Raw genomic sequence first — 25,451 nt, forward strand, 5'->3', positions numbered from 1 at the left:
TCAGATAACACACAGCAGAGCAGTTTGTACTACGTTCTTGGATCAAAGATTGTATTGATTATATATTTTCTGGAATACAACTCTCTTTCCTACAGGGCTAAAGCCGCTATGCACTGTCAATACATTCTACAGTTATCTCTGTTAACTCTACTCTCCCTGCCAGGTACGTTTTATCTTTGTTTCAGTTAATTATATCCATCAGTTGAAAATGAATAAATCAATGTATTGATGTTTCAATCGCTGTTTTCAGGCACACACTTTTCAGGCACACAGACCTGGTCTGTTTGGTACCATGACAGGGACAGGACTACCGTTATCTGTGCATCAAAAGGCTCATCAGTGGTATTTGCCTGTACGTACAGCTACCCAGATACGATGGAAGTTAGAAGAAAGATATGGTTCACTCCGAGAGGCAAAACAAAACAAGACGGCTCACAGCAAGGAGATGGAGTGTTTAACACATCTGGACTGACTAATAAAACAAGATACAGTGGAAGAACAGAGTTTTATGACCAAGGCAATAACTGCACACTGAAACTCAACAATGTGACTGAAGATGACAGTGGCAGATTCTTCTTCAGATTTGAGGCAAATAAACATAAGCAGGCCCCTCAGGGATATACAGGACCATTGGGTGTGGCCCTGACAATATCAGGTAAATCTAGATTTGTGTACATGTCATCACACTAAACAATTAAGGTATTACATAACCTAGGATGGTCAGTCATTAACCCTTCAACATGTCTTATATTTGGTTATACGTACATGTATCTTCTTTATGTCAGTCTTATCCCTAAAGTTAAATGAAAATGGCCCCGTTAAGGAGAGAGACCACGTCACCTTGGCCTGCACCTCCACCTGTAACCTTCCTCAAATGGAGTTCCTCTGGTTTAAAGATGGCTGCCCACTTCCTGGTGTCTCTGGTGTCCTCGGTGGGCAGTATCCCCTAGGTCCACTTTCCTCTAATGACACTGGGTGCTACTCCTGTGGTCTGGGGCAAGGCATGTCTACACCAATACTGCTGGATGTGAGATGTAAGTCAGCAATATTTTTCAGTAGTCAGCTATCTTCAAGTTGTTGTTTTCTCTTCTCAGTGGCCAATGTACATCTGAGATGGCTTTGTTGATTCATTGTCTGTATTAATGTATAAATGCAGTACTACAAACAAACAGTGGCTTGCAAAAGTATTCACCCCAATTGGCATTTTTCCTATTTTGTTGCCTTACAACTTGGAATAAAAATAGATTTTTGGGGGGTTTGTATCATTTGATTTACACAACATGCCTACCACTTTGAAGATGAAAAATATTTTTTATTGTGAAATAAACAAGTGAATACTTTGTAGAGTCACCTTTTGCAGCAATTACAGCTGCAAGTCTCTTGGGGTATGTCTCCATAAGCGTGGCACATCTAGCCACTGGGATTTTTGCCCATTCTTCAAGGCAAAACTGCTCCAGCTCCTTCAAGTTGGATGGGTTCCGCTGGTGTTGTCACGTTCCTGACCTGTTTTCTTTTGTCTTGTATTTATTTAGTTGGTCAGGGCGTGAGTTGGGTGGGTTTGTCTATGGTTGATTTTCTATGTTGGGATTTTTGTGTTCGGCCTGGTATGATTCTCAATCAGAGGCAGCTGTCAATCGTTGTCCCTGATTGAGAATCATACTTAGGCAGCCGGGGTTTCACGTGTGTTTTGTGGGTGTTTGTTTCCGTGTTTGTGTTTTTCACCACACGGTACTGTATAGGTTTCTGCACTTCGTTTATTTGTTTTGTAATTCAGTGTTCAGTTTTGTTATATTAAATCATTATGAACACTAACCACTCCGCGTATTGGTCCGATCATTCTCGCCTCTCCTCGTCCGAGGAGGACGAATATGAAAGCCGTTACAGGTGTACAGCAATCTTTAAGTCATACCACAGATTTTCAATTGGATTGAGGTCTGGGCTTTGACTAGGCCATTCCAAGACATTTAAATGTTTCCCCTTAAATCACTTGAGTGTTACTTTAGCAGTATGCTTAGCGTCATTGTACTGTTGGAAGGTGAACCTCCGTCCCAGTCTCAAATCTCTGGAAGACTGAAACAAGTTTCCCTCAAGAATTTCCCTGTATTTAGCGCCATCCGTCATTCTTTCAATTCTGTCCAGTTTCCCAGACCCTGCCGCTGAAAAACATCCCCACAGTATGATGCTGCCACCACCGTGGGGATGGTGTTCTTGGGGTGATGAGAGGTGTTGAGTTTGCGCCAAACATAGCGTTTTCCTTGATGGCCAAAAAGCTCAATTTTAGTCTCATCTGACCATAGTACCTTCTTGTTTGGGGAGTCTCCCACATGCCTTTTGGTGAACACCAATCATGTTTGCTTATTTTTCTCTTTAACTTCTCTGGGATATGTGGGACGCTAACTTCCCACTTGGCCAAAAGCCAGTAAAAATGCAGAGCGCCAAATTCAAATATATTACTATAAAAATCCAACTTTCATGAAATCACACATGAAAGACACCAAATTAAAGCTACACTTGTTGTGAATCCAGCCAACATGTCTGATTTCAAAAAGGATTTACGGCAAAAGCACACCAAACGATTATGTTAGGTCAGTACATAGCCACAGAAAAACACAGCCATTTTTCCAGCCAAAGAGAGGAGTAACAAAAAGCAGAAATAGAGATAAAATTAATCACTAACCTTTGATGATCTTCATCAGATGACACTCATAGGACTTCATGTTACACAATACATGTATTTTTTGTTCGGTGAAGTTCGTATTTATATCCAAAAATCTGAGTTTAGGCGGGACGCTACTGTCTCACTTGGCAAAAAGCCAGAGAAAATGCAGAGCGCCAAATTCAAATTAATTACTATAAAAATCAAACTTTCATTAAATCACACATGGAAGATACCAAATTAAAGCTACACTGGTTGTGAATCCAGCCAACATGTCAGAATTCAAATAGGCTTTTCAGCGAAAGCAAAAGATGCTATTATCTGAGTTAGCACCATTGTAAACAAAGAGAGATAAGCATATTTCAACCCTGCAGGCGCGACACAAAACGCAGAAATAAAAATATAATTCATGCCTTACCTTTGACGAGCTTCTGTTGTTGGCACTCCAATATGTCCCATAAACATCACAAATGGTCCTTTTGTTCGATTAATTCCGTCGATATATATCCAAAATGTCAATTTATTTGGCGTGTTTGATCCAGAAAAACACCGGTTCCAACTCGTGAAACATGACTACAAAATACCTCAAAAGTTACCTGTAAACTTTGCCAAAACATTTCAAACTACTTTTGTAATACAACTTTAGGTATTTTTTAACGTAAATAATCGATAAAATTGAAGATGGGGTGATCTGTGTTTAATACAGGATTAAAACAATCTGTAGCATGCTTTCTGGTCACGCGCCTCTATCTAACAGGACACTTCAAGTGACCCTGATTCAAAATGGCCGTACTTCTTCATTACACAAAGGAAAAGCCCTCAACTAATTTCTACAGTTTATTGACATCCAGTGGAAGCGGTAGGAACTGCAAGAATGTCAATTAGAAATCTGTATTCCCAATGAAAATCCATTGAAAAGAGAGTGACCTCAAAACAAAACAAAATCTGAATGGTTTGTCCTCGGGGTTTCGCCTGCTAAATAAGTTCTGTTATACTCACAGACATGATTCAAACAGTTTTAGAAACTTCAGAGTGTTTTCTTTACAAATATACTAACAATATGCATATTTTATCTTCTGGGGATGAGTAGCTGGCAGTTGAATTTGGGTATGCTTTTCATCCAAACGTGAAAATGCTGCCCCCTATCTTAGAGAAGTTAAGCAATGGCTTTTTTCTGGCCACTCTTCCGTAAAGCCCAGCTCTGTGGAGTGTATGGCTTAAAGTGGTCCTATGGACAGATACTTCAATCTCCGCAGTGGAGCTTTGCAGCTCCTTCAGGGTTATCTTTGGTCGCTTTGTTGCCTCTCTGATTAATGCCCTCCTTGCCTGGTCTGTGAGTTTTGGTGGGTGGCCCTCTCTTAGCAGGTTTATTGTGGTGCCATATTCTTTCCATTTTTTAATAATGGATTTAATGGTGCTGTTCAAAGTTTCAGATATCTTTTTATAACCCAACCCTGATCTGTACTTCTCCACAACTTTGTCTCTGACCAGTTTGGAGAGCTCCTTGGTCTTCATTGTGTCGCTTGCTTGGTTTTGCCCCTTGCTTAGTGGTGTTGCAGACTCTGGGGCCTTTCAGAACAGCTGTACAGTATATACAGTTGAAGTTTACATACACCTTAGCCAAATACAATTAAACTCAGTTTTTCACACTTCCTGACATTTAATCCTAGTAAAAATTCCCTGTCTTAGGTAAATTAGGATCACCACTTTCTATTAAGAATGTGAAATGTCAGAATAATAGTAGAGAGAATGATTTATTTCAGCTTTTATTTCTTTCATCATATTCCCAATGTGTCAGAAGTTTACATACACTCAATTAGTATTTGGTAGCATGGCCTTTAAATTGTTTAACTTGGGTCAAACGTTTCAGGTAGCTTTCCACAAGCTTCCCACAATAAGTTGGGTGAATTTTGGCCCATTCCTCCTGACAAAGCTGGTGTAACTAAGTCAGGTTTGTAGGCCTCCTTGCTTGCACACACTTTTTCAGTTCTACCCACACATTTTCGATAGGATTGAGGTCAAGGCTTTGTGATGACCACTCCAATACCTTGACTTTGTTGTCCTTAAAGCCATTTTGCCACAACTTTGGAAGTATGCTTGAGGTCATTGTCCATTTGGAAGACCCATTTGCGACCAAGCTTTAACTTCCTGACTGATGTCTTGAGATGTTGCTTCAATATATTCCCATCATTTTCCCTCCTCATGATGCCATCTATTTTGTGAAGTGCACCAGTCCCTCCTGCAGCAAAGCACCCCTACAACATGATGCTGCCATCCCCGTGCTTCACAGTTGGGATGGTGTTCTTCAGCTTGCAAGCCCCCCCTTCTTCCTCCCAAAATAACAATGGTCATTATGGCCAAACAGTTCTATTTTTGTTTCATCAGACCAGAGGACATTTTTCCAAAAAGCACGATCTTTCTCTCCATGTGCAGTTGCAAACCGTAGTCTGGCTTTTTTATGGCGGTTTTGGAGCAGTGGCTTCTTCCTTCCTTCCTTTCAGGGTATGTCAATATAGGACTTGTTTTCCTGTGGATATAGATACTTTTGTACCTGTTTCCTCCAGCATCTTCACAAGGGCCTTTGCTGTTGTTCTGGGAGTGATTTGCATATTTCGCACCAAAGTACATTCGTCTCTAGGAGACACAACGCATCTCCTTCCTGAGCGGTATGACAGCTGCGTGGTCCCATGGTGTTTATACTTGTGTACTATTGTTTGTACGGATGAAAGTGGTACCTTCAGGCGTTTGGAAATTGCTCCCAAGGATGAACCAGACTTGTGGAGGTCTACAATTTTTTTCTGAGGTCTTGGCTGATTTCTTTTGATTTTCCCATGATGTCAAGCAAAGAGGCTCTGATTTTGAAGGTAGGCCTTGAAATACATCCACAGGTACACCTCCAATTGACTCAAATGATGTCAATTAGCCTATCAGAATCTTCTAATGCCATGACATAATTTTCTGGAATTTTCCAAGCTGTTTAAAGGCACAGTCAACTTATTGTATGTAAACTTCTGACCCACTGGAATTATGATACAGTGAATTATAAGTGAAATAATCTGTCTGTAAACAATTGTTGGAAAAATTACTTGTGTCATGCACAAAGTAGATGTCCTAACCGACTTGCCAAAACTATAGTTTGTTAACAAGAAAATTGTGGAGTGGTTGAAAAACGAGTTTTAATGACTCCAACCTAAGTGTATGTAAACTTCCAACTTCAACTGTATACTGAGATCATGTGACAGATCATGTGACACTTAGATTGCACACAGGTGGACTTTATTTAACTAATTATGTGACTTCTGAAGGTAATTGGTTGCACCAGATCTTATTTAGGGGCTTCATAGCAAAGGGGGTGAATACATATGCGCACACCACGTTTCTGTTTTTCATTTTTTTAGAATTTTTATAAACAAGTAATATTTTTCATTTCACCTCACCAATTTGGACTATTTTGTGTATGTCCATTACGTGAAATCCAAATAAAAATCCATTTAAATTACAGGTTGTAATGCAACAAAATAGGAAAAACGCCAAGGGGGGTGACTTTACAGTCAAATGAATACACACAATACAATGTTGTTTTCTGTACGTCTGCTTCCAGATGCTCCAAGGAACGTTTCTGTTCAGGTCAGCCCGAGCCCCGAGGTAGTGAAAGGCAGTCGTCTGACTCTGACCTGCAACAATAACGCCAACCCTGCAGCAGAGACCTACACCTGGTTTCAGAGGACAGGAACGCTAACTTCACTAAGATTAGGGATGGGGAAAGAACACACCTTCAAAGAAATAGATTCTGATGACAGTGGACTGTACTTCTGTATGGCCCAGAATGCCCTCGGATCACAGAACTCTACAGAACTGGAGTTGAAAGTTAAAGGTACTGCAACACTTCTGCACTTCTTGTATGTCACGCTGTTGTAATATCTGCCCTGTGTATCTCAACAAAACAAAGGCATGCCGACAGGGATATGAAGTTACAGTATATGATCTGATCAGGTTTAATAGTGTATTTTCTCTTGTGTTCCAGAATCAGCCCATTTAATGGTGTTCCTGGCAGCATTTGGGGCTCTCTTCCTTGTCACAGCAGTGATTGTGGTGCTCTACATTTACATAAAAAGGTGAGTGGTTTGAAAATGTCTTATAAAGAACTAAACATATATTATAGTGCACCGAAGGGCCCTCTCTCCCCTATCTTCTTTAGAAATGTACACAATTATATTCGCCCCATTTCCCTCCCTCTTTAACTGTGTATACAAATGAAAATACACTGTCTACAGGCTTGATGTCGTAATCATGTCACAACTGAGACTTACACAACTTCTTTATTTCCAAATGTTCTTTCAAAAGATATACCATACTGGCATCGACAACCACCAACTGTTGGTTTGGTTGGCCCACAGTGGAAAGTTACTGAAAAGCATGACAGGCTATTTAGTATGGCTGAATTCTCTCTTTGTTTTATCCTCCACAGACGGAAGTGGAACAGGGCCGAGAAGAAGCTTCCAACCAAACCAGTCCCCCAGGTAGGTGTTCAGAGGAAAGTAAAGTACGAACAGAGGCCTTACTGTGGTTGTCATTGCAAATGTAGTTGTCATTGCGAATGGGCTAGGTTGTCATTGCAAAACAAACCTTACACATTGACTTTTTTTTCTGTTTTTCTTAATTTAAAAAACAGCTCGTATGAAAGTTGAATGGTAAATGTGGAAATCAATCCCATTGAACTTTGAGATAATTAAAATATGCCAATGAGTAGAAAGAGAGTCATTCTATGTCAGGGGCCAGTGCTCAGAATTTTGACTGTATTCTGACTGTTAGTTACAGAAAGCAACCTTTTCTAGACCAGAGGACATCTATGAAAACATGAGACGGTCAGCCAAGCCGATCACTGATCCTGATGTCATGAATTACACAGAGCTCAATATCAGGCCTGCTCCTTCACACAGGTAAATAACCACAGAGTGAGTGAGACGCTCAAAGTAAATTCCACAAGGAAAATAATGTGTATCAAAACAATTGCATAATAACTTGCAAAAACATGTATCCAACAATTCAACAACAGGCTTACATTACGTAGTATCTGTAATATAGTAATAACTACTAGGTAAATACAAATATAGATCTGCACTAAAACCTGTTCCCTTTAAAAGGAGGCAGCTGAATAACAAGGCAGAGGATGATGATGCAGTTGTCTACAGCCAACTACAAACACAGTGAGGTGGTCAGAGAACTTTGATATCTAGACCTCAAGGCCTACAGTATGGTAAACTCAAGAAAAGTGAATGAAAAAAAGCATGTTAAGTGACATTTTTTAATTAGCAAAATACATAGCTGTTATACTGTATGTGTATGTACAAACAATGTACAGTGTACAATATACAAAATAAACAGTAAAAAAGTGGATAATTATACAAATACAAACATAAAATGATTACATGAGCACACAGGGTATGCCATTTAACAACAGATTATTAAAAAATAAGCATATCATATTGCTCTGTAATATATAAGAGCTATGTATATTTCTCATGATTTCAACACCTGAAGAGATGTAATTTTGGCAGGTCGTTATTTGTTAATGTTATTATGCTAGATTCTGTATACTGTTAATATGTTAGGATAAACATTCCTTATTAAATAATGATATGTCACTTACAGATTGTTTGCAGATTAAAGTGAATATAAACTTCAATAAATAATGAGTTATGATTAAATTAATGAACTACGAAGGTCTCCCTGACAAATTACAGCAGCCTTAATGTACTGAAATATAACAAGAATGTACTGAAATATAAAAGCAAGGAAATGTAACACTTGAGATTGAGATTACACAGTGCTGGATGAAATTACCACCATCTGTTGATGTTAGACATTACAGTTCACAGATAACTTTCCGAATCCTTATTCTTTCTCAACTTGGACTGTCCTGGGAACTCTCCAAAAACATTTAACTAAGACCCCCAACTCACAATACTTCCTCCTTTCTACTTTGGCATTTACAGGTTCCATTCTTCAGATACTAGGATGTCACTTCCTGTTCAGTAACTCAGGCCTCTGTGGCAGGATCTCCAATGGGGGACATTTTCCTGATAAGAAATCATAGGTCAGGTTAGAAATAAAACACAACTCAATACAACTAGCCATGGAAATATTTAATGAGTCATTAGCTCAGTAACTAAATATTCACATGCAAATAAGGGAAAATAAGACTAATAAGCCTATTCATTCTGAGAGGGTATTCCCGTGTTCGTCAGCTCAAGTCATGAAAGACTCTAGCAGTGGCAAGTGGGTGGTGGCTACCTAACAATTAAAATGGGTATCAAAAAATGGCTAAGGGTGTCACTTTGCACATGGGTATATTAGTTATAATTTAATTAGTCAGTGATCAAACACACTTGCTGACTTGTAAGTGTGGAGGTGCCTCTTTTTGCCATTTTTTATGGATCACAGCCTGTTTAGGGTGAGGGTGGGCTGTGTCCACTCCTCTGACATTGTCATTGGCCACCTACTCGAATTTGGTGAGGGGTGCTTTGTCGCACGTGACCTCCGCCTGCAACCCATTATTTGCTCCATTTTGTGTCTGCAGTTTTGGGATGCTATCCCTCGGTATGCCAAGCCTATTCAACTTCAAGTCTCTGCATTGAAGGACACACATAAACTGAGACTCAGGAGGGTTCATATAGAGAAACACACAACCACACTACAACCCTCTGAATATGTTACATTGAGGAACAGGCAGACAGTAGCCTAGAGAATAGCGTTACCCATTACAGGTGCCGTCACCCTCCTCCACAGTCTTCTTCCCAGGGACCTTCTGCCCAAACAGCTTGACAGCCAGGAACATCAGCATGCCGCAGCGGTTGATATAGCAACAGGTGGCGTCCACAGCAATCAGTAGCACCAAAAAGAGGAGCATGACAATGCCTGCCACAGCCCCTTTCCCCATCCCACCCTTGTTCATCTTGGCTACGGAAGGGGAAGGAGGGAGGGGATGAAAGGGAGGGAGAGAAGGAGAGAGAGACAGAGAGAGGGAGAGATAATCATATTTAAACTCAGTAAAACAATTTATCCTGCTCTGGCTGCTCTGTTCTGTAACTGTTTTATTTCAGAGATATTTTCCTCTCTATTGGGCAATGGTCTGTTTTCCAGAATGTGACTGTGGTAAAGCTGTGAAACAGCTCATAAGGAATGACATCATCAAATAATGAACTAAATGCTGGCACCTGTGCCTGTTTACCAGCTCTGCCCGGGACTCTGGAAAAACTATTATAAGGTGAGAGTGCAGAAAGGGTGCACACGCTCAGACCCCACGGGAGCGTCTCGTCAGCTAGACAAGATAAATGTTTTTAAATGTTTTAAATGTTTAGTGTAAATGTGGTAAATATGTTTAGTTGTTAGGAGTAACTTTTTAAATTACAGTGTGGGTTATGAAGGGAGGACAGAACAGTTATTGTAGCTTAAGAGGGCTGGGTCCTATATGTGCCTTCATCACTATCATGTGGGTCTTTTGACTGTTTGTATTGGTTCAAGCACCTGTCTGCAGTGAAGTCGCATGCTTTAAGAGTATTTGATATCCAGTTTGCCGTGTAACTGCATGTTCCCACCTTTGTGTGCAGTGTCACCTCCTAGTGTGTAATTAAGCTCATAGCCTATGTGTGCCTTACACCACAGTCTTCTTCTTACTCAGGCTCAGTTGCATAGACCGCAGAAATATAGTAGGGCGTCTCTGAGGTAATCCACGCTGTCTTATGAAATTAAATGTTTAATAAAGTATATAATTGTTTGCTATATTGTTGTTGAGTTCTGGTGTATCCTTCACTCAGACAAACCGGTTAATCAAAAGGTGGTGGCAGCACTACGCTACTCAGCTCAATCCAGAATTTGTCCCACCTCTCGGAAGGTCTCAAGCTTTAATTCACTACTACAGTATGTTATAGCAGCTTACCAGGTTGTGGGACGTTGAAGTTCAGCTTGGCTGGGCTGGAGGAGCCGTAGGAGTTGACGGCTAGCACCTCCATGTGGTAGTCTGATTTATACTGCAGGTCATGGAGGTTGATCACTGTCGAGTTGGACGGCAGGTCCTTCACCCTCCAGTCCTCGTCCACCTTATTCTAAGAGAAAGAGAGGGGGGGGTGTAAGGTCTTGCACACTCTGTAATGTCTTGATCTTTTGTCTTCACTGAAGAACAAAAACGCATGCATACTCACCACTCTGTAACGGACAATGTAGTGGATAATGGGGGAGCCTCCGCTGTCCAACTGTGTTAAAGTGATTGAGAACATATTGCCCTCAACCTTCCCCTTGCTGGCCACCAGGACCGGGCTGTCTGGTTCCCCTGGGGATGGAGGGAAGGAGGGAAGGATGGAGGGAGGGAGAGGCAGTGTGTTTGTACAGTAGGTACAGAGGTCAGGGGTGTTCATGCATCAGCCAGCTTATAACTAAACAGTGTGTGAAACTGTTGTAGTAAAATCTACTGTCATGTTAGGGAGGCTGGTTATCTATGAAAAACGGACTTTTCAGAGTTTCTCGACACGTGTCAGTACTTTACCTCCTGCGGGGCCGAATGCCGATGGAATGGGATGATGTCATCAGGAGCGGGGAAATAATGGAGCATGAATAGCCGTCAGCGAGCAGGTGAGGATGTCATGTGGATGATCATGTGACAGTGGAATGAGTGAATGATGGCAGATGAACATTTCTTCCAGCCAATATAGACAGACACTCAAAACAGTAGGCAATATGGATATAGCTTGTTAACACAAGTAATGCAGTTTGAACAATGATAGTTGGTGACATTTAATAATAATTATACTGCATTTGCCTAGATATGATGCGATTGGGAGTGAGGAGAGAGAGAGGAGGAAGAGGAGGGTGACACTCACGTATGCCCTGTGTGCGGACGGTGAGCTCGTCTGAGAAGCCACCCTGACCCAGGTGGTTCCGAGGGGCAAACCGGACAGAGTAGGAGGTGTAGGGAATCAGATCTGTGATCACCAGGGGGTCTGCACACAAACAACAGAGTGCATGAACACACACATATCACTTTTATTTATTTATTTATATATATATATATATATATATATACACTTAAACTAATAAAACTACTCATAACTAGTCATATCACTAAAATGGTCATCAGAGGCCTCCCCTGGTTTTAGGGAAATCAGTGTTCAGATAAGACTTCTAGTTCTCAGTGTATTCATTGGCTTCATCTTAACTGTCTCAAACATCATCTACAGTATTTCATGAAATAGATTGGTCACTGAGAGCCAGGTTTTTACCTGTGGACTGGATGACTCTCTCCTGCCAATTGTTCTCACGTCCTGTCTTCCACTGGAGGGTGAAGTGGGTGATGGGAGAGCCCCCGTCCACCAGGGAAGCCCCCAGGGTGAAGTGGACCGACGTGGGCCCTGGGGTGCCACTTACCTGTGATGCTTTACCTGGCCAGGCTGGGGGAGGAGAAATGAGAGAAAGATGGAGAACGAGAGGGAGGAAGGAGAGGGGAATAGGAAGAAAGGATGGAGGTGAAGAGCAGTTCAAAGACAGAGGTGAAGAGGGAATGAGCATGTCAGACATGAAAGAATAAGAACATTGCCGTTAGAAACAAAAAACGGTGAACACTGCAAATGTAAATAGAGTACCTACACTTCAGCTAAAATCTCCAAATGTTTTCAGTTGTTTTAGAATTTTATAGTGGTTTGTGGCTGCTTGTCCCTTTATAGAAAGGTAAAAACCGATTGAATCAACGTTATTTCCATGTCATTTAAACCCCAAAAAATGTATGCGATGACATTGAATCAACGTGGGAAACTGATTGGATTTGAAAAAATGTATCAATGTAAGTGAATTTCATATTTTTTTGACCCGACTTTTAACCTAAATCCAATGACTTGGTGACATTTTTGGATGATTTCACGTTGAATTCACGTTGAGCTGACGTCTGTGTCCAGTGGAATGTTGTGTTAGCGCTAAGTATTATCATAACAGAGTAGGAAGGTCAAGAGTGGCCTTACTCTGCAGGCTGAAGTCTGTGGAGGCGTTGCCAGCAGGACTGATAGCCATGCAGCTGTACAGCCCTCCATCTGAGGGAGTCACATTGTCAATTACCAGGACATAGCCATCCTCCGTTCTCACTCGACCTCCACCAGCGTCCTGTATCCACACAAACACAACCAGACAGGAACTCAGAGGAGAGAAATATAACAATAAAATTCTCTGCCTGATTCTCCCCCAATATTTTTTGTAATTAATGCCACTGTGTGAATGTATGATCTGTCTTACCACTGTTAGCAGGTGGTCATTGTTAGTCTTCCTGACCCACTGCAGCGCGGGCATAGGGTGTCCTGAGACGTTACAGGACACAGAGAGTCTGGCCTGGCTCCACCTTCATCTTCTCCTGGCTCAGCACTGCTACAGGATGCTCTGTAAACACGTACAGAACATGAGACAGGACAAACTGAGTGCTTTGTGTAACAATAAACAAATTATAATAGATAAAAATGTGTAAATTATTAACATTATATGTGCATCTTCTGTTAAATAGGAAAAATGATTGTGAGTTGTGTGTTCAGATGGCTTCGAAGACCAGCAAGATATTGGTATTATGTATGGTTAAGCCAGCAAGATATTGGCATTGTATCTGGTTAGGGAGTGAAAGTTATTTATAATAAGGGTTACATGGAGAAAAACGGACCTCTCTGAAATGAAAATGGATGGGCCTCCCTTCAGCAAAATACATTTCAAATCAAATTGTCTTTGTCACATGCCCCACATGCTCACATGCATCTGGGTCTCGCCTAACCCATCTGGGTGGAGTATGCCCGGAACACTCTTCCCAGTTCTGCCACGGGACTCTCCCCTTTCGAGTGCTCCATGGGCTATCAGCCCAGATGTTTGTCCGCCGCTGTCGACGTACCTGGAGAAGAGCCAGGGCGGCTATTCTCAAGACCATCTCCAGGTATCGACAAGTGGACCGTCGCCTGGCCCCAGCTCCCTACTACCGCAGAGGGTATGGCTTTCCACTCGGGATCTGCCCCTTCGGGTAGAGTTTCGCAAGCTGTCTCCCTGGTTCATTGGTCCTTTTCCCATCTCCAGAGTCCCACTGCTGTCCGGGGGGGGGGGGGTACTGTCACGCCCTGATCTGTTTCACCTGTCCTTGTGATTGTCTTCACCCCCTCCAGGTGTCGCTTATTTTCCCCAGTGTATTTATCCCTGTGTTTCCTGTCTCTCTGTGCCAGTTCATCTTGTATGTTTAGTCAAGTCAACCAGCGTGTTTTTCCCATACTCCTTTGCTATTCCCCTTTTTCTAGTCCTCCCGGTTTTGACCCTTGCCTGTTTCTGGACTCTGCACCCGCCTGCCTGACCATTCTGCCTACCTTGACCACGAGCCTGTCTGCCACTCTGTACCTCCTGGACTCTGATCTGGTTTTGACGTTTTTTCCTGTCCAAGACCATTCTCTTGCCTACCCCTTTGGATTATTAAACATTGTAAGACTCCAACCATCTTCCTCCTGTGTCTGCATCTGGGTCTCGCCTTGTGCCTTGATACCTTTTGAGGATCTGGGGACCCATGCCAAATCTTTTCAATCTCCTGGGGGGGGGGAAAGGTTTTGTCGTGCCCTCTTCACGACTGTCTTGGAATGTTTTACCTAAACCCTCCCTGAACGCTTGAAAAACAAACAAGTGACCCTCCCCTATACCCAAAATAATAATAAAAACATAAAGTGGATAGCAGAGAACATGTCTTCCATCTACCCTCATTTCTTGGACAGACCAGAGCCTTAGATATGAAGTTTTAGAAACTGTTATTTGTCCTGTAAGCAATACATGGCAGCACATTAATTTTGATCGCGCACAGGGCTGCGGCCATGGCCAGAAGTTTGTGGGTTCACAGACCACCGTGGACAAGAGTAAAAGTGGAAAGATTTCCTTTATAGTAAAAGCATTACATAAATCTATAATCATATTTGCAGGTCCGAGAACAAAATAGCCTTCTATAAACCTTTCATGCAATTCTAAGTCATTTTACATATTAGTAGAATATTTTTTAATAACGGACAAACTACCAAAATGACAGGCTAAGAATGGACAGAGAGTTGTCCCTATGTGTTCATCTGATCATATTTCTCTAATGCCAAATCAGTGTGTCTTGTTTAAATGAAACTGTCCCTGTTTGCAAATAATTAAATCTTCTACATCATGAGGAATCTTGAAGTTAGGCCTACTTTTCCAGCACAGACAGAGTAGGCCTACCGACACAGAAAAATGTAAGCTTTAACTGCTGGTTACTCTTCTTACATGGCTTAACCCAACGAGAGAACAGAAGTGTTTCCCTAAAAGCTGTCCGGGTTTAAACATCTTCTATGGCACAAAACGTGAATAGATTAATAAATTGATAGTGATAGAAGTATGTGAACAAAAATATAATCGCATAATTTTATAATTTTATAATATATATAATATAATTTTACTGAGTTACAGTTCATAGAAGGAAATCATTCAATTGAAATAAATTAATTAGGCCCTAATCTATGGATTTCACATGACTTGGCAGGGGAGCAGCCATGGGTTGGCCTGGGAGGGAATAGGCCCACCCACTTGGGAGCCAGGTCCACCCACTGGGGAGCTAGGCCCACTAAATCAGAATTAGTTTATCCCCACAAAATGGCTTTATTAAAGACAGAAATACTCCTCAGCACCAACCCTTCCCCTCCTCAGACTATCTCGCAGGTGAAGAAGCCGGATGTGGAGGTCCTGGGCTGGCGTGGTTACACATGGTGTGCGGTTGTGAGGCCGGTTGGATGTACTGCCAAATTCTTTAAAATGACATTGGAGGCGGCTTATGGTAGAGAACTGAACATTCAATTCTCTAGCAACAGCTCTGTTGGACATTCCTGCAGTCAGCATGCCAATTGTACACTCCCTCAAAACTTGAAACATCTGTGGCATTGTGTTGTGTGACAAAACTGCACATTTTATTTAATTTTTTCTTTAAAAAAAATTCCCCCCTTTTCTCCCCAATTTTCATGGTATCCAATCGCTAGTAATTACTATTTTGTCTCATCGCTACAACTCCCGTACGGGCTCGGGAGAGACGAAGGTCGAAAGCCATGCATCCTCCGAAGCACAACCCAACCAAGCCACACTGCTTCTTAACACAGTGCGCCTCCAACCCGGAAACCAGCCGCACCAATGTGTCGGAGGAAACACCGTGCACCTGGCCCCCTCGGTTAGCGCGCACTGCGCCCGGCCCGCCACAGGAGTCGCTGGTGCGCGATGAGACAAGGATATCCCTACCGGCCAAACCCTCCCTAATCCGGACGACGCTAGGCCAATGCGTCGCCCCACGGACCTCCCGGTCGCGGCCGGCTGCGACAGAGCCTGGGCGCGAACCCAGAGTCTCTGGTGGCAACTGCACATTTTAGAGTTGTCTTTATTGTCCCCAGCACAAGTTGCACCTGTTTAATGATCATGCTGTTTAATCAGCTTCTTGATATGCCACACCTGTCAAGTGGATGGATTATTTTGTTAAAGGAGAAATGCTCATTAACAGGGATGCAAACAAATTTGTGCACAACATTTAAGAGAAATAAGCTTTCTGTGTGAATGGAACATTTCTGGGATCTTCTATTTCAGCTAATGAAAAATGGAACCAACACTTTACATGTTGCGTTTAGATTACTTCCCAAGCAAAGTCAGGTTTTTGTCCTTGGCTATAGAAGGTTGTAGCTCAGCCTCTGAATGTCAAAGAAACTAAACAATGATATCCCCATATGCATCTGGGTCACGTCTTTCCCAGGTATTGCACAGCTTGTTTCTAGCATAAAGCATCACGGACCATTGCGTTGTTATAACGCTTTCCTAATACTGAGTTGCACCACCTTTTGTCCTTAATTTTTTGGGGCATGGACTACAAGGTGTCGAACTCCAATGCTTCCCACAGTTGTGTCAAGTTGGCTGGATGTCATTTGGTTGGTGGACCATTCTTGATACACATGGGAAACTGTTGAGCGTGAAAAACCCAGCAGCATTGCAGTCCTTGACAGACTCATACCGGTGCACCTGGCACCTACTACAATACCCCGTTCAAAGGCACTTAAATCTTTTGTCTTGCCCATTAAAGTTCTGAATGGTACACATAATCCATGTCTCAATTGTCTCAAGGCTTAAAAATCCTTCTTTAACCTGTCTTCTCCCCTTCATCTACACTGATTGAATAACAGGTGACATCAATAAGGGATCATAGTGTTCAGCTGGATTAACCTGGTCAGTCTGTCATCAAAAGAGCAGGTGTTTTGTACATTTAGTGTAGATCACTTTACATAATAGGATCTGTTTCATTTTCTTAAAAATCTTAAGCTAACAAGGGGTAGGCCTGTGATTTTTGCCATTTTTTAAAATAAAAGGTAGGCTTATGGCATACTCTCTCATACCCCCTCAATTTGAATCTTGGTTTTAACTTAACAGCCCTTCACTGACATGGAGGTAGGCTGTTTAAAGAGTACATGGTGGATGGAGGAATTGACTGACACATCTATGGATATAACAGCCTATTCTGTCTTTCAAACAGGTAGGCCTACCTCTTATTTCTTAAATAGGAAGAAATATGCTCCAACACAAAGCCCTCTTGTTGTTAGTAAAGTCTAATTAAAATGAAGACCGTGACTACTTGAATTTGCCTACTTTCAGCACCATGAGCTGTCCATTTCCGATTGTACCGCAGCTCCTGCGTCAAGTTTTAGCACCACAACGTAAGTTACTCAAATATGGCTTATTTTGACGTAGTCTATAGGCTGGACTGCACGCAAGGCCTACTCAAAAATGATTTTTGGAAAAAGACTTTGACTCTCCCCCTGAACTGCCACCTTAGGCCTATACAGCACAGCCATTGGTTAGGCAGCACACAAAAAAGGTTTTGATCAGCAAGAGCAGAGCAGGCCAGAGCTCAGGGTTGGAAAATCCATTACAGTGTGTAATGCAGCCTAGTTTAATTTACACCATCCCAGCAGCTATCTTACAAATATAACTTTGCTCTGTGCTTCTGCAAGCATGCATTTCATAGCCTATAGCCTATAGGCTATGGATCATTTGATTGAGAACACACTAAACAGCCTATAGGCACACCTGATATTGTGTGACCAGTGGAGAATCAGAGATGAGGGGCGGCATCAGGCACACATCGATATATAGCCTTCTAAGCAGCTAATTTTAAAACACTAAGAAATATTGGAATTTCATCAATTACCAATTACATGGCCCTCCCCAGACCTAGATTTGAAAAAATAATAATAAACCTTCAACTTGGCTAAAATTGAAAAAGCATGAACCTTCCCCATTTTCCTCAAAGGTACCCATTCTGTTCATGAATCTTTCTGAAAACACCTGAAGATTAAATTTTTTTAATTCTCTGATGGGAGACACAAACTTCTACTTTTCCCTGGTTGAAAATGTTACACGGGTAATGGGTTTGAATGGGATCAAATGGTTTGTTATCCGAAACAGCTGCTGTTGGCTCAGGCTCACTAGACTGTCTGACAGAAAATGGCTGCTTACACAGAATCAAATTCTCCATGATATCTCTGTATATCAGGAACATAAACATCTGGAAGGAAGTATTCAAATACTGTTATTTTGGAGAAAGCTTGGTCTTATGAAGCTAAAGCTGTTTGTTTCCAGGAGGAGTGTGTTTCCTGATGTTCTCTAACAAACCACACCTGAGACATCCAGCATGATCATGGCACTGCTCTCTGCGATCTTATTCTTGGCCGTGCAGATGTACTCTCCATAGTCGCTCCTGACAACGGACGAGATAATCAGCTCGCTCTTGTCTGAGTTGTACTTGTAGCGGGACTCATCTGAAGAGTCTGGGCTGAGGAGGGAAGCGCCAACAGACAGACAGACAGAAGTGAGGCCTAGTGCTACAGAACATTAGCACACTGCTGATAAGGAAGCTGACAGGAAGTGAGACACACAGTCAACCACCACACAGACAGGATGGCACGCCATATTAGCGGTGCACTGAGACATAAATGACCACATAAATATAGACACACTAGAGGCCTTCACCCAAACATACACTTTCCAATACACACTAGTTTTTCTCTCTCTCGCTCTCTCTCGCTCTCTCTCGCTCTCTCTCGCTCTCTCTCGCTCTCTCTCGCTCACTGTTACATTCCCCAGTTTCTGTGTTTTGGGTTTGTATGTGTTTGTATGTGTGTATTTCAGGAAATGGCTTCCTGGATTCTAAGCAGCTGATTGGTCGGCCCCATCGATGATTGGAGCTCTGAACCCTCCCTCTCCACAGGGGAAACAGCTGTTTTCAAATACCAACTTACCAACTAATTACCAACTCATTATTCTGTTTTATTTGTTCCCAGGGGGGAAGGGGAAGGCACCTTGGGAGTGCTTAGGCAAGAGGCCTGCGGACATACATAACCTGTAGTATTTACTGTCTATGCACACTAGGCAAGACCTGGGCGGACCACCCCCTGTATTTTGGTTAGTGCGCTAGGAGGTGCTAAAAGGTTAGGTAAGTAGTGGGTAGGCAGGTAAGGTAGGAGAGGTGATTCTTTAACTTTAACTTTCTTAGCTTTGGTTCCATCCAGCCCCTTTTCCCCACATTACCGTGTTAATGAAATAAATTCCCTGTAAACGGTAATATTCTCTGCCTCTGTCATCCTTACCCGCATCTACAATCACATACCTCTTTCACTCCACGGGGAGTTGAGTGTAGCAGGGTGTTGCGTTCCCTCCTCCAAGAGGCGTACGGAACACTCTCTGTGTTACTGCAAAACTGTTTCGAGCAGGATACTCTGGCTTTTCACACATGCACATCAGTGCGAGGAAGCACCACCCCCCCCCCCCCCCCACACACACACACACACACTCACATTGTCCAGATGATGTTTGGTTGGGGGACTCCCTCGACCAGGCAGCTGAGGGAGACATTGGTCTCTGGTCCAGCCGTGACTTTCTTCACCTCCTCATGGATCTTCACTGTGGGAGGAACTACGGCAGGAGGGTCAGAGGAGACATGATTTATTTTAGTCAACAACACACATCCACTGGTCTATACAGAGTTTATACAAAATAAAGATCCTAAAATATCCTTTATTCCCTCCTTTACTTTGAGTAACCCCACCATTGACGAAGATGGAGATGACGTGCTTTTTGAAAATGGGCCGGTCCTTGATTTTAGCCTCACAGGTATATGATCCGCGATCCTTCCTGTTGATGTTGTTGATCTGTAGAGAGTTGTCTTTCAGTCTTGTGATCCGACCTGCTGGGAGCAAAAGACGGCAACAGGGAAAAGAAAGATCAGCATCAGGAACACGTTCTGTCTGCTTAATCATCAATATAACCAATCTTCAAAAAGTAATCACGCTCTCTAAAGTTGTCAATGGTGACGTTCACATGAAACAGGGTCAGGGATTGTCTGACGGTTATTTTCAGTGTGTTTTGTCCCTCTGGAAAAAGAAAAGATTGAATCAGATATTTCCCGAGGTAAGAGTCCGGAAAACATCCCTCGATTTGACGGCAAATCGGATTAGTCTATGAGCTACGTGACCCCTTCTGCCCCTCAACAGCCTGTCCACCATCGCCACCTCTCCATCGGTCACAGGCAGGCAGCAGTTAGTGTGAGGAGCTAGGAAGCTAAGAGACTATACCACATGAACAATCAGAAGCGAGGGTACCCCTCCTACCGTCAGAGTGCAATTTCTGATGGTCCCTCTCCCAGTTGACTTCCACCACCGGCTTGCCAGTGACCACGCAGGTGATGACCACATCTTGACCCTCCAGGAACTCATGATAGGCTGGTGTTTGCCCGAAGGATGGCGGCTCTGGGTGAGTTGAGAGAGGGATGGAGAGTGCGAAAGTGTCATTCTGTGTGTGTGTTTGGTTTTCCTATCCTCAAGGATAATTTCACCGGTCCCCACAAGGAAAATGGATATTTCAGGCTCAGGGTTTAGGGTTATGGGTTAGGAGTTGGGTTGGGGGTTTGAGGTTAAGGTTAGGATTAAGGAACATTTCACCGGTCCCCACAAGGAAAAAGGCTATTTTAGGCTTAGGGGTTAGGTTTAGGGTGAGGGTTAGAATTAGGGTTAGGGTTTAGGGTTAGGAATTGAGTTGAGAGTTTGGTGTTAAGGTTGGGGTTAAGGTTAGGGGTCAGAGAAAACAAGGATACTTAAACAAACGTGTGTGTGTGTGTGTGTGACAGGGATATGAGCTATGTGGCATCTTTGATCTTGCAAGACAACACTAATTAGCTCAATACTCAAACAATACGAGAAATACCCTTCAACACTGACTCTTGGTTATATTAGCCAGGTGAAAAGTTTTACTTTAAACATCTTACCGTAGACAAAGATGGTATAAGATACATCCTCTCTGTGGCCTGTCTCAAATTCACAGAGGCATGTGTACCGTCCTGTATCCTCTATCTTGGCATTCCTGATTAACAGTTTTGACGATGTCTCATCCACTTTCTCAACCTGGTCATCTTCAGCATCCTCTCCATCTTTCTGCCAGGTGATGTCTCCTTCCCCACCAGCTAAGAGGGGTTATGTGTAATTGTGTGTATCATATATTAATATTTTGTAAAGGATATATAAATTCATAAACTGCATATGCCAGTGTACTTCAATATGCAGAAGACACTCTACCCTTTACATTTTATGCATTATATTGTATTTGTTCAACCATGGTAAGATGCTGCTCTTATGGAAATGCCAGAACATTGTACCAACCTTTGCAGAGGAGCATGGCATTCTCACCCAGCAACACATCTGGTTTGCTGGTGATGATTTCCATTTTGGCCTCTGACAGTGAGGAAGAAGAGCAATACTAGAACAACCTTTCAGACACCTAACAGTAACACCACTTGAAACTTCTATATTCTGGAATAACTATTGAAATGGAGAACCTAGAGCCAAACATTTGGGCCTGCCTATCGACTTGACTAAGAACACGTTAGTGTGATTAATCAAATACCACCAAATCACACCTGTCGTGTATGTTCTACACTGTATCTCTACTAGATTGTGACGATGCACTCATCAACACTATACATTTACAAGAGAGATCAGTTGATTGATTTGACCTGGGAAACCTGCAGAAGGAGAGAGGTCTCAATTGCTCCTGTCAACGCTGAAGCCCTGCAGATTGCCATCAGCCATCAGACAGAGCATGTGTGTACCGTATTGTCCTACTGTTTTACTGGAGATAGTAAGTTAGGCCTATAAATAGGCTCCTAGGAACTAATTGCAGCACGCTGACAGGCGACCAGGAAAAGACAAGCAGGGAACTTGGCAGTGGTGGACTTCCTGAGCAGGACGCTATTCCTTCCTGTATTGAGGCTGAGACAGGCTGCATGGCTGTGGCCGAGAATAGCTCTGTGGCTGTGGATGAGACAGGCTCTATGTCTGCGCCCCAATTCTCTTATATGGCCACATCTCCTTCAGCTCATAACTTACTTTCTTTCTGTCCTTTGTCTGTTGGCCACTGAAAAGTGAAATGGTTGGATAGATTTCCAACCTTTTGCTTTCCTTTCCCCTATAATCAATTTGAGTGGAAAACAAGGTCAGGGGGCTCTTGGAGCCAAAACCAAATTACAGCATAGGGAAGATATAGCCTTAACAATCATGGCTGGGTTAATTAGGACGAGTTTAGATGTGGTGGAATTATAATAAAAGTAGTTAGTTGGCATCTCTTTTTTGGCATTTTAAAGATTACTGCCACATTATGGGCTGGGGTGGATTCAGAAAGCATCTCCTATTACAATTCAGCCTCCGGAACAGATGAGCTTGGACATTGCTCTGGGTACACCTCACACTGATGAAACTCAGTAGAGATAGAATAAAGAGAGAGAATAAAAATCTATTTTTTTAACATATGAGATAACCAAACTCAGTATTCTCTCCTATGTCCTAGCATTCGGGATGCTGTATAGTTGTAGCACCACATTCATGAGGAATGTGTTGAAAGAACTATATATTGTACATGTAGGGAAAATTGGCAAGGAAAATGTTCACTTCAGTTAGCTCTGAATCCCTTAGGTAAGATTAAAAAACATGTCAATGACAAGTAAGACAATCAAGTTCAGTGCATCTCATGACAGAACACAAACTGTGAACCATGTTCCCTGTGAGGAGATTTTAATTTGAGCCAGTTTGCTACAGCAGGAAAATAATCCTGCAGCAACAGGAAATGTGCATTATTATGTGGATTATAATGAATTTACATTTTTGTAGGGGTTGATAAATGTATCTTAAGGGAAAATCAAGTCTGAAATTTCAAAGTGGAAATTACAAACTTCAGAAGCCTTTTTAAACACACACCAAGTTTTAAATGTCCTACATCAGAGGAAAGTTCTCCTGCAACAGGTTGATCAAATTTGTTACGTTCTGACCTTAGTTCTTTTGTTATTTCTTTGTTTTAGTATGGTCAGGGCGTGAGTTGGGTGGGTTATCTATGTTCATTTTTCTATGTTGGTTTTTTCATTTGGCCTGGTATGATTCTCAATCAGAGGCAGGTGTCGTTAGTTGTCTCTGATTGAGAATCATACTTAGGTAGCCTTTTTTCACCTGGGTTTCGTGGATGGTTATTTTCCGTGTCAGTGTTTGTACCACACGGAACTGTTTCGGTTTGTATTTCACGTATCGTTTATTGTTTTGTTTCTGTGTTAGTTTGTATCATTAAAATATATTATGGACACATACCACGCTGTGCATTGGTCCTCCGATCCTTGTTACTACTCCTCCTCAGTTGAGGAGGACAGCCGTTACAAAATTAAAATCCTACATTTGTAGCAGTGATACGATCATCAGATATAGGCTATACCAGCTCTGATATACTAATTTTTAATATCTATATATTAATATATTGGATATGGATAAATTCAATTGCTGCCAAGGGTTTTAATGAAAAGTCATTACACTGAAGTATAAATACCACATATTCAAAGAAATGAACTCCCAACAGTGACATTTTTTGTCTATATATGACTACATTATTTAAAATGTAGGCAAATCCATATAGACAACTAATAAACAAATAAATTGAATAAATACAATTAAAAACAAAAAATAGTCCCACTCCCAACAAATATAAAAGTAGGCCTAATTAATATGATTATTTATAGAAATATTCAAACCTTGAAGAAGTGTTTAGGATTTTGTATTCTTACCTGAAAAACCAAGGACCAGCATTATGGAACACATTCTCAAGATGAGCATCGATTCAGCCATTTCTACCTCAACGTTGTCACTGTCCTCAATGAATGGATCGATGTAGTCCTTGACACCTGCTGCATGCAATTGCGCGCCAAATACAACAGTGGTGGAAACATGTGTTTCATGCCTTTATAGGCAAGAGGTGAGAACCAGGGAGACACAGTTACCCCACAATCTCTTAAATCTCTGCACGCCCCCCTCCCCTGCTGCCTATCCACACCCCTTAACATTTTTGATTCAGATCATCCACCGGGGAAAATGAATGCTCGAAAGTAGCCTTCCCTACCCTATCAGGCGCCACCGCAGGCCCCTGCCTCCCCTCCAAAACACCGTATAAAAGGAACTCCGCACTCTCCACTCCCCCAGGGACGAGATGGAAGATATTTTTATCACTCGACTCCATCAGTTTTAGTTAAGGAGAAAGTTCATCTGAATTCAAAATGGGATGAAATTAAGCTATGCAAATAAAACATGTATTCTTGATTTAGTAAATCCTTTTCGTTTCTTGACTACATTTTTCTGTTCCCATAATTGCTGTTTGTAGAAAATGTCACACTTTGTGTCCGATTTCTCTGGAAAGCTCATGTAAAATGTTGATAATTTATGTTCTCAGCATAAATAACACTAGGTTAAGAAGAGGAAACAATACAATCAAAGTAGCTGAAATGACAGTGTGCCATGAATGGACAAATAATGTCTCAGAATAAAAATATTCAAGATGCAGGGATTGTACATAGTTGCACATATGTTATGGAGAGCACTTATTTAATTATTCAACTCCAAAATAAACTGTTACTTGTGCGCTACAAACAATTCGTTTCACACTACAGTAATTCTGACATAGCTGAGAGGTGCAGTATGAGACGTGATAAATTGACCATAGGCCGTATTTTATACTATTTTTTAGGGAGCGAAACAATAAGGTTTCTCAGAGGGACTGTTACGCACGCCTCTGAGAAGAGGGAACGCAACTCCCTGCTACAACTCAACTCCCCGTGAAGTGAAAGAGGTATGGACCGTAGGTGCGAGAAAGGACGACAAAGGCCGCATAAGGCGGCGGTTCTGATTGTACATTTGCTTCAAGAACACTAAAGGATTATGGTCCGTGAAGACCATTACAGGCAAGGGCACTGGATCCCACATATACTTCAAAGAACTGTAAGGCTAGCAATAAAGCTAGCGTCTCTTGTTCAATTGTGGAGTACCTTGACTGACACGAGTTGAACTTACGGGAGAAGAAACTGATGGGCCGATCCACTCTGTCTTCATCTTCCTGTAAGAGAACCGCACCCACCCCCACTATACTAGCGTCAACCTCCAACTTAAAAGGTTTGTCAAAGTTGGGGGCGGCAAGCACTGGGGCACTACAAAGTAGCGCTTTAGCGGACTCAAAAGCATGGTTACAGTCCTTGGACCACCTAAATGGTACCTTGGGACTAAGCAGACATGAAAGGGGAGCTACTACCGTCGAGAAATTCTTACAGAATGTACGATAGTACCCTACCATCCCTAGGAATCGGCGCAACTGGCGTCGAGTCGTGGGAGCAGGAAAAGCAACAATTGCTTCCACT

The 25,451-nt window shown here is 42.2% G+C and overlaps 2 protein-coding genes across 3 annotated transcripts; one reads left to right on the plus strand and one right to left on the minus strand.

The window, feature by feature from the left end:
- Positions 1 to 10,387, plus strand: LOC120048541 (B-cell receptor CD22-like). 2 transcript variants are annotated; one of them, XM_038994605.1, is made up of 8 exons: positions 1 to 163; positions 251 to 655; positions 786 to 1,034; positions 6,258 to 6,530; positions 6,681 to 6,771; positions 7,125 to 7,176; positions 7,469 to 7,596; positions 7,801 to 10,387. In XM_038994605.1, exons 1-8 carry the CDS (start codon positions 109 to 111, stop codon positions 7,865 to 7,867), a joined length of 1,320 nt encoding a protein of 439 aa, XP_038850533.1. In that variant the 5' UTR covers positions 1 to 108; the 3' UTR covers positions 7,868 to 10,387. The 2 variants fall into 2 exon arrangements, with proteins under 2 accessions (XP_038850533.1, XP_038850534.1); XM_038994606.1 differs by having other exon boundaries at positions 7,475 to 7,596.
- Positions 9,411 to 23,895, minus strand: LOC120047214 (neural cell adhesion molecule 1-like). Its single transcript, XM_038992745.1, has 14 exons — positions 23,835 to 23,895; positions 21,397 to 21,468; positions 21,006 to 21,200; positions 20,353 to 20,490; positions 19,791 to 19,931; positions 19,540 to 19,657; positions 18,364 to 18,518; positions 12,932 to 12,993; positions 12,664 to 12,802; positions 11,932 to 12,099; positions 11,533 to 11,652; positions 10,858 to 10,985; positions 10,596 to 10,761; positions 9,411 to 9,616 (listed from the first exon to the last, which is right to left on the minus strand). The coding sequence occupies exons 1-14, from the start codon at positions 23,893 to 23,895 to the stop codon at positions 9,411 to 9,413; spliced, it is 1,869 nt and encodes a 622-aa protein (XP_038848673.1).
- Between the last annotated feature and the right edge of the window lie 1,556 nt (positions 23,896 to 25,451).

Source organism: Salvelinus namaycush, chromosome 5, assembly GCF_016432855.1.
Source record: "Salvelinus namaycush isolate Seneca chromosome 5, SaNama_1.0, whole genome shotgun sequence".
Lineage (NCBI taxonomy): Eukaryota > Metazoa > Chordata > Actinopteri > Salmoniformes > Salmonidae > Salvelinus > Salvelinus namaycush.

Bases quoted from the DNA above. Each gene is read 5' to 3' on its own strand.
- LOC120048541 (XM_038994605.1), top strand. From the start codon at position 109: ATGCACTGTCAATACATTCTACAGTTATCTCTGTTAACTCTACTCTCC. The intron at 656-785 runs GTAAATCTAGAT...TCTTTATGTCAG, and splicing joins TGTGGCCCTGACAATATCAG to TCTTATCCCTAAAGTTAAAT. The intron at 7,597-7,800 runs GTAAATAACCAC...TCCCTTTAAAAG, and splicing joins AGGCCTGCTCCTTCACACAG to GAGGCAGCTGAATAACAAGG.
- LOC120047214 (XM_038992745.1), bottom strand. From the start codon at position 23,895: ATGGCTGAATCGATGCTCATCTTGAGAATGTGTTCCATAATGCTGGTC. The intron at 12,803-12,931 runs GTAAGACAGATC...GTGTGGATACAG, and splicing joins ATGACCACCTGCTAACAGTG to GACGCTGGTGGAGGTCGAGT. The intron at 12,100-12,663 runs GTAAGGCCACTC...CTCCTCCCCCAG, and splicing joins CACAGACTTCAGCCTGCAGA to CCTGGCCAGGTAAAGCATCA.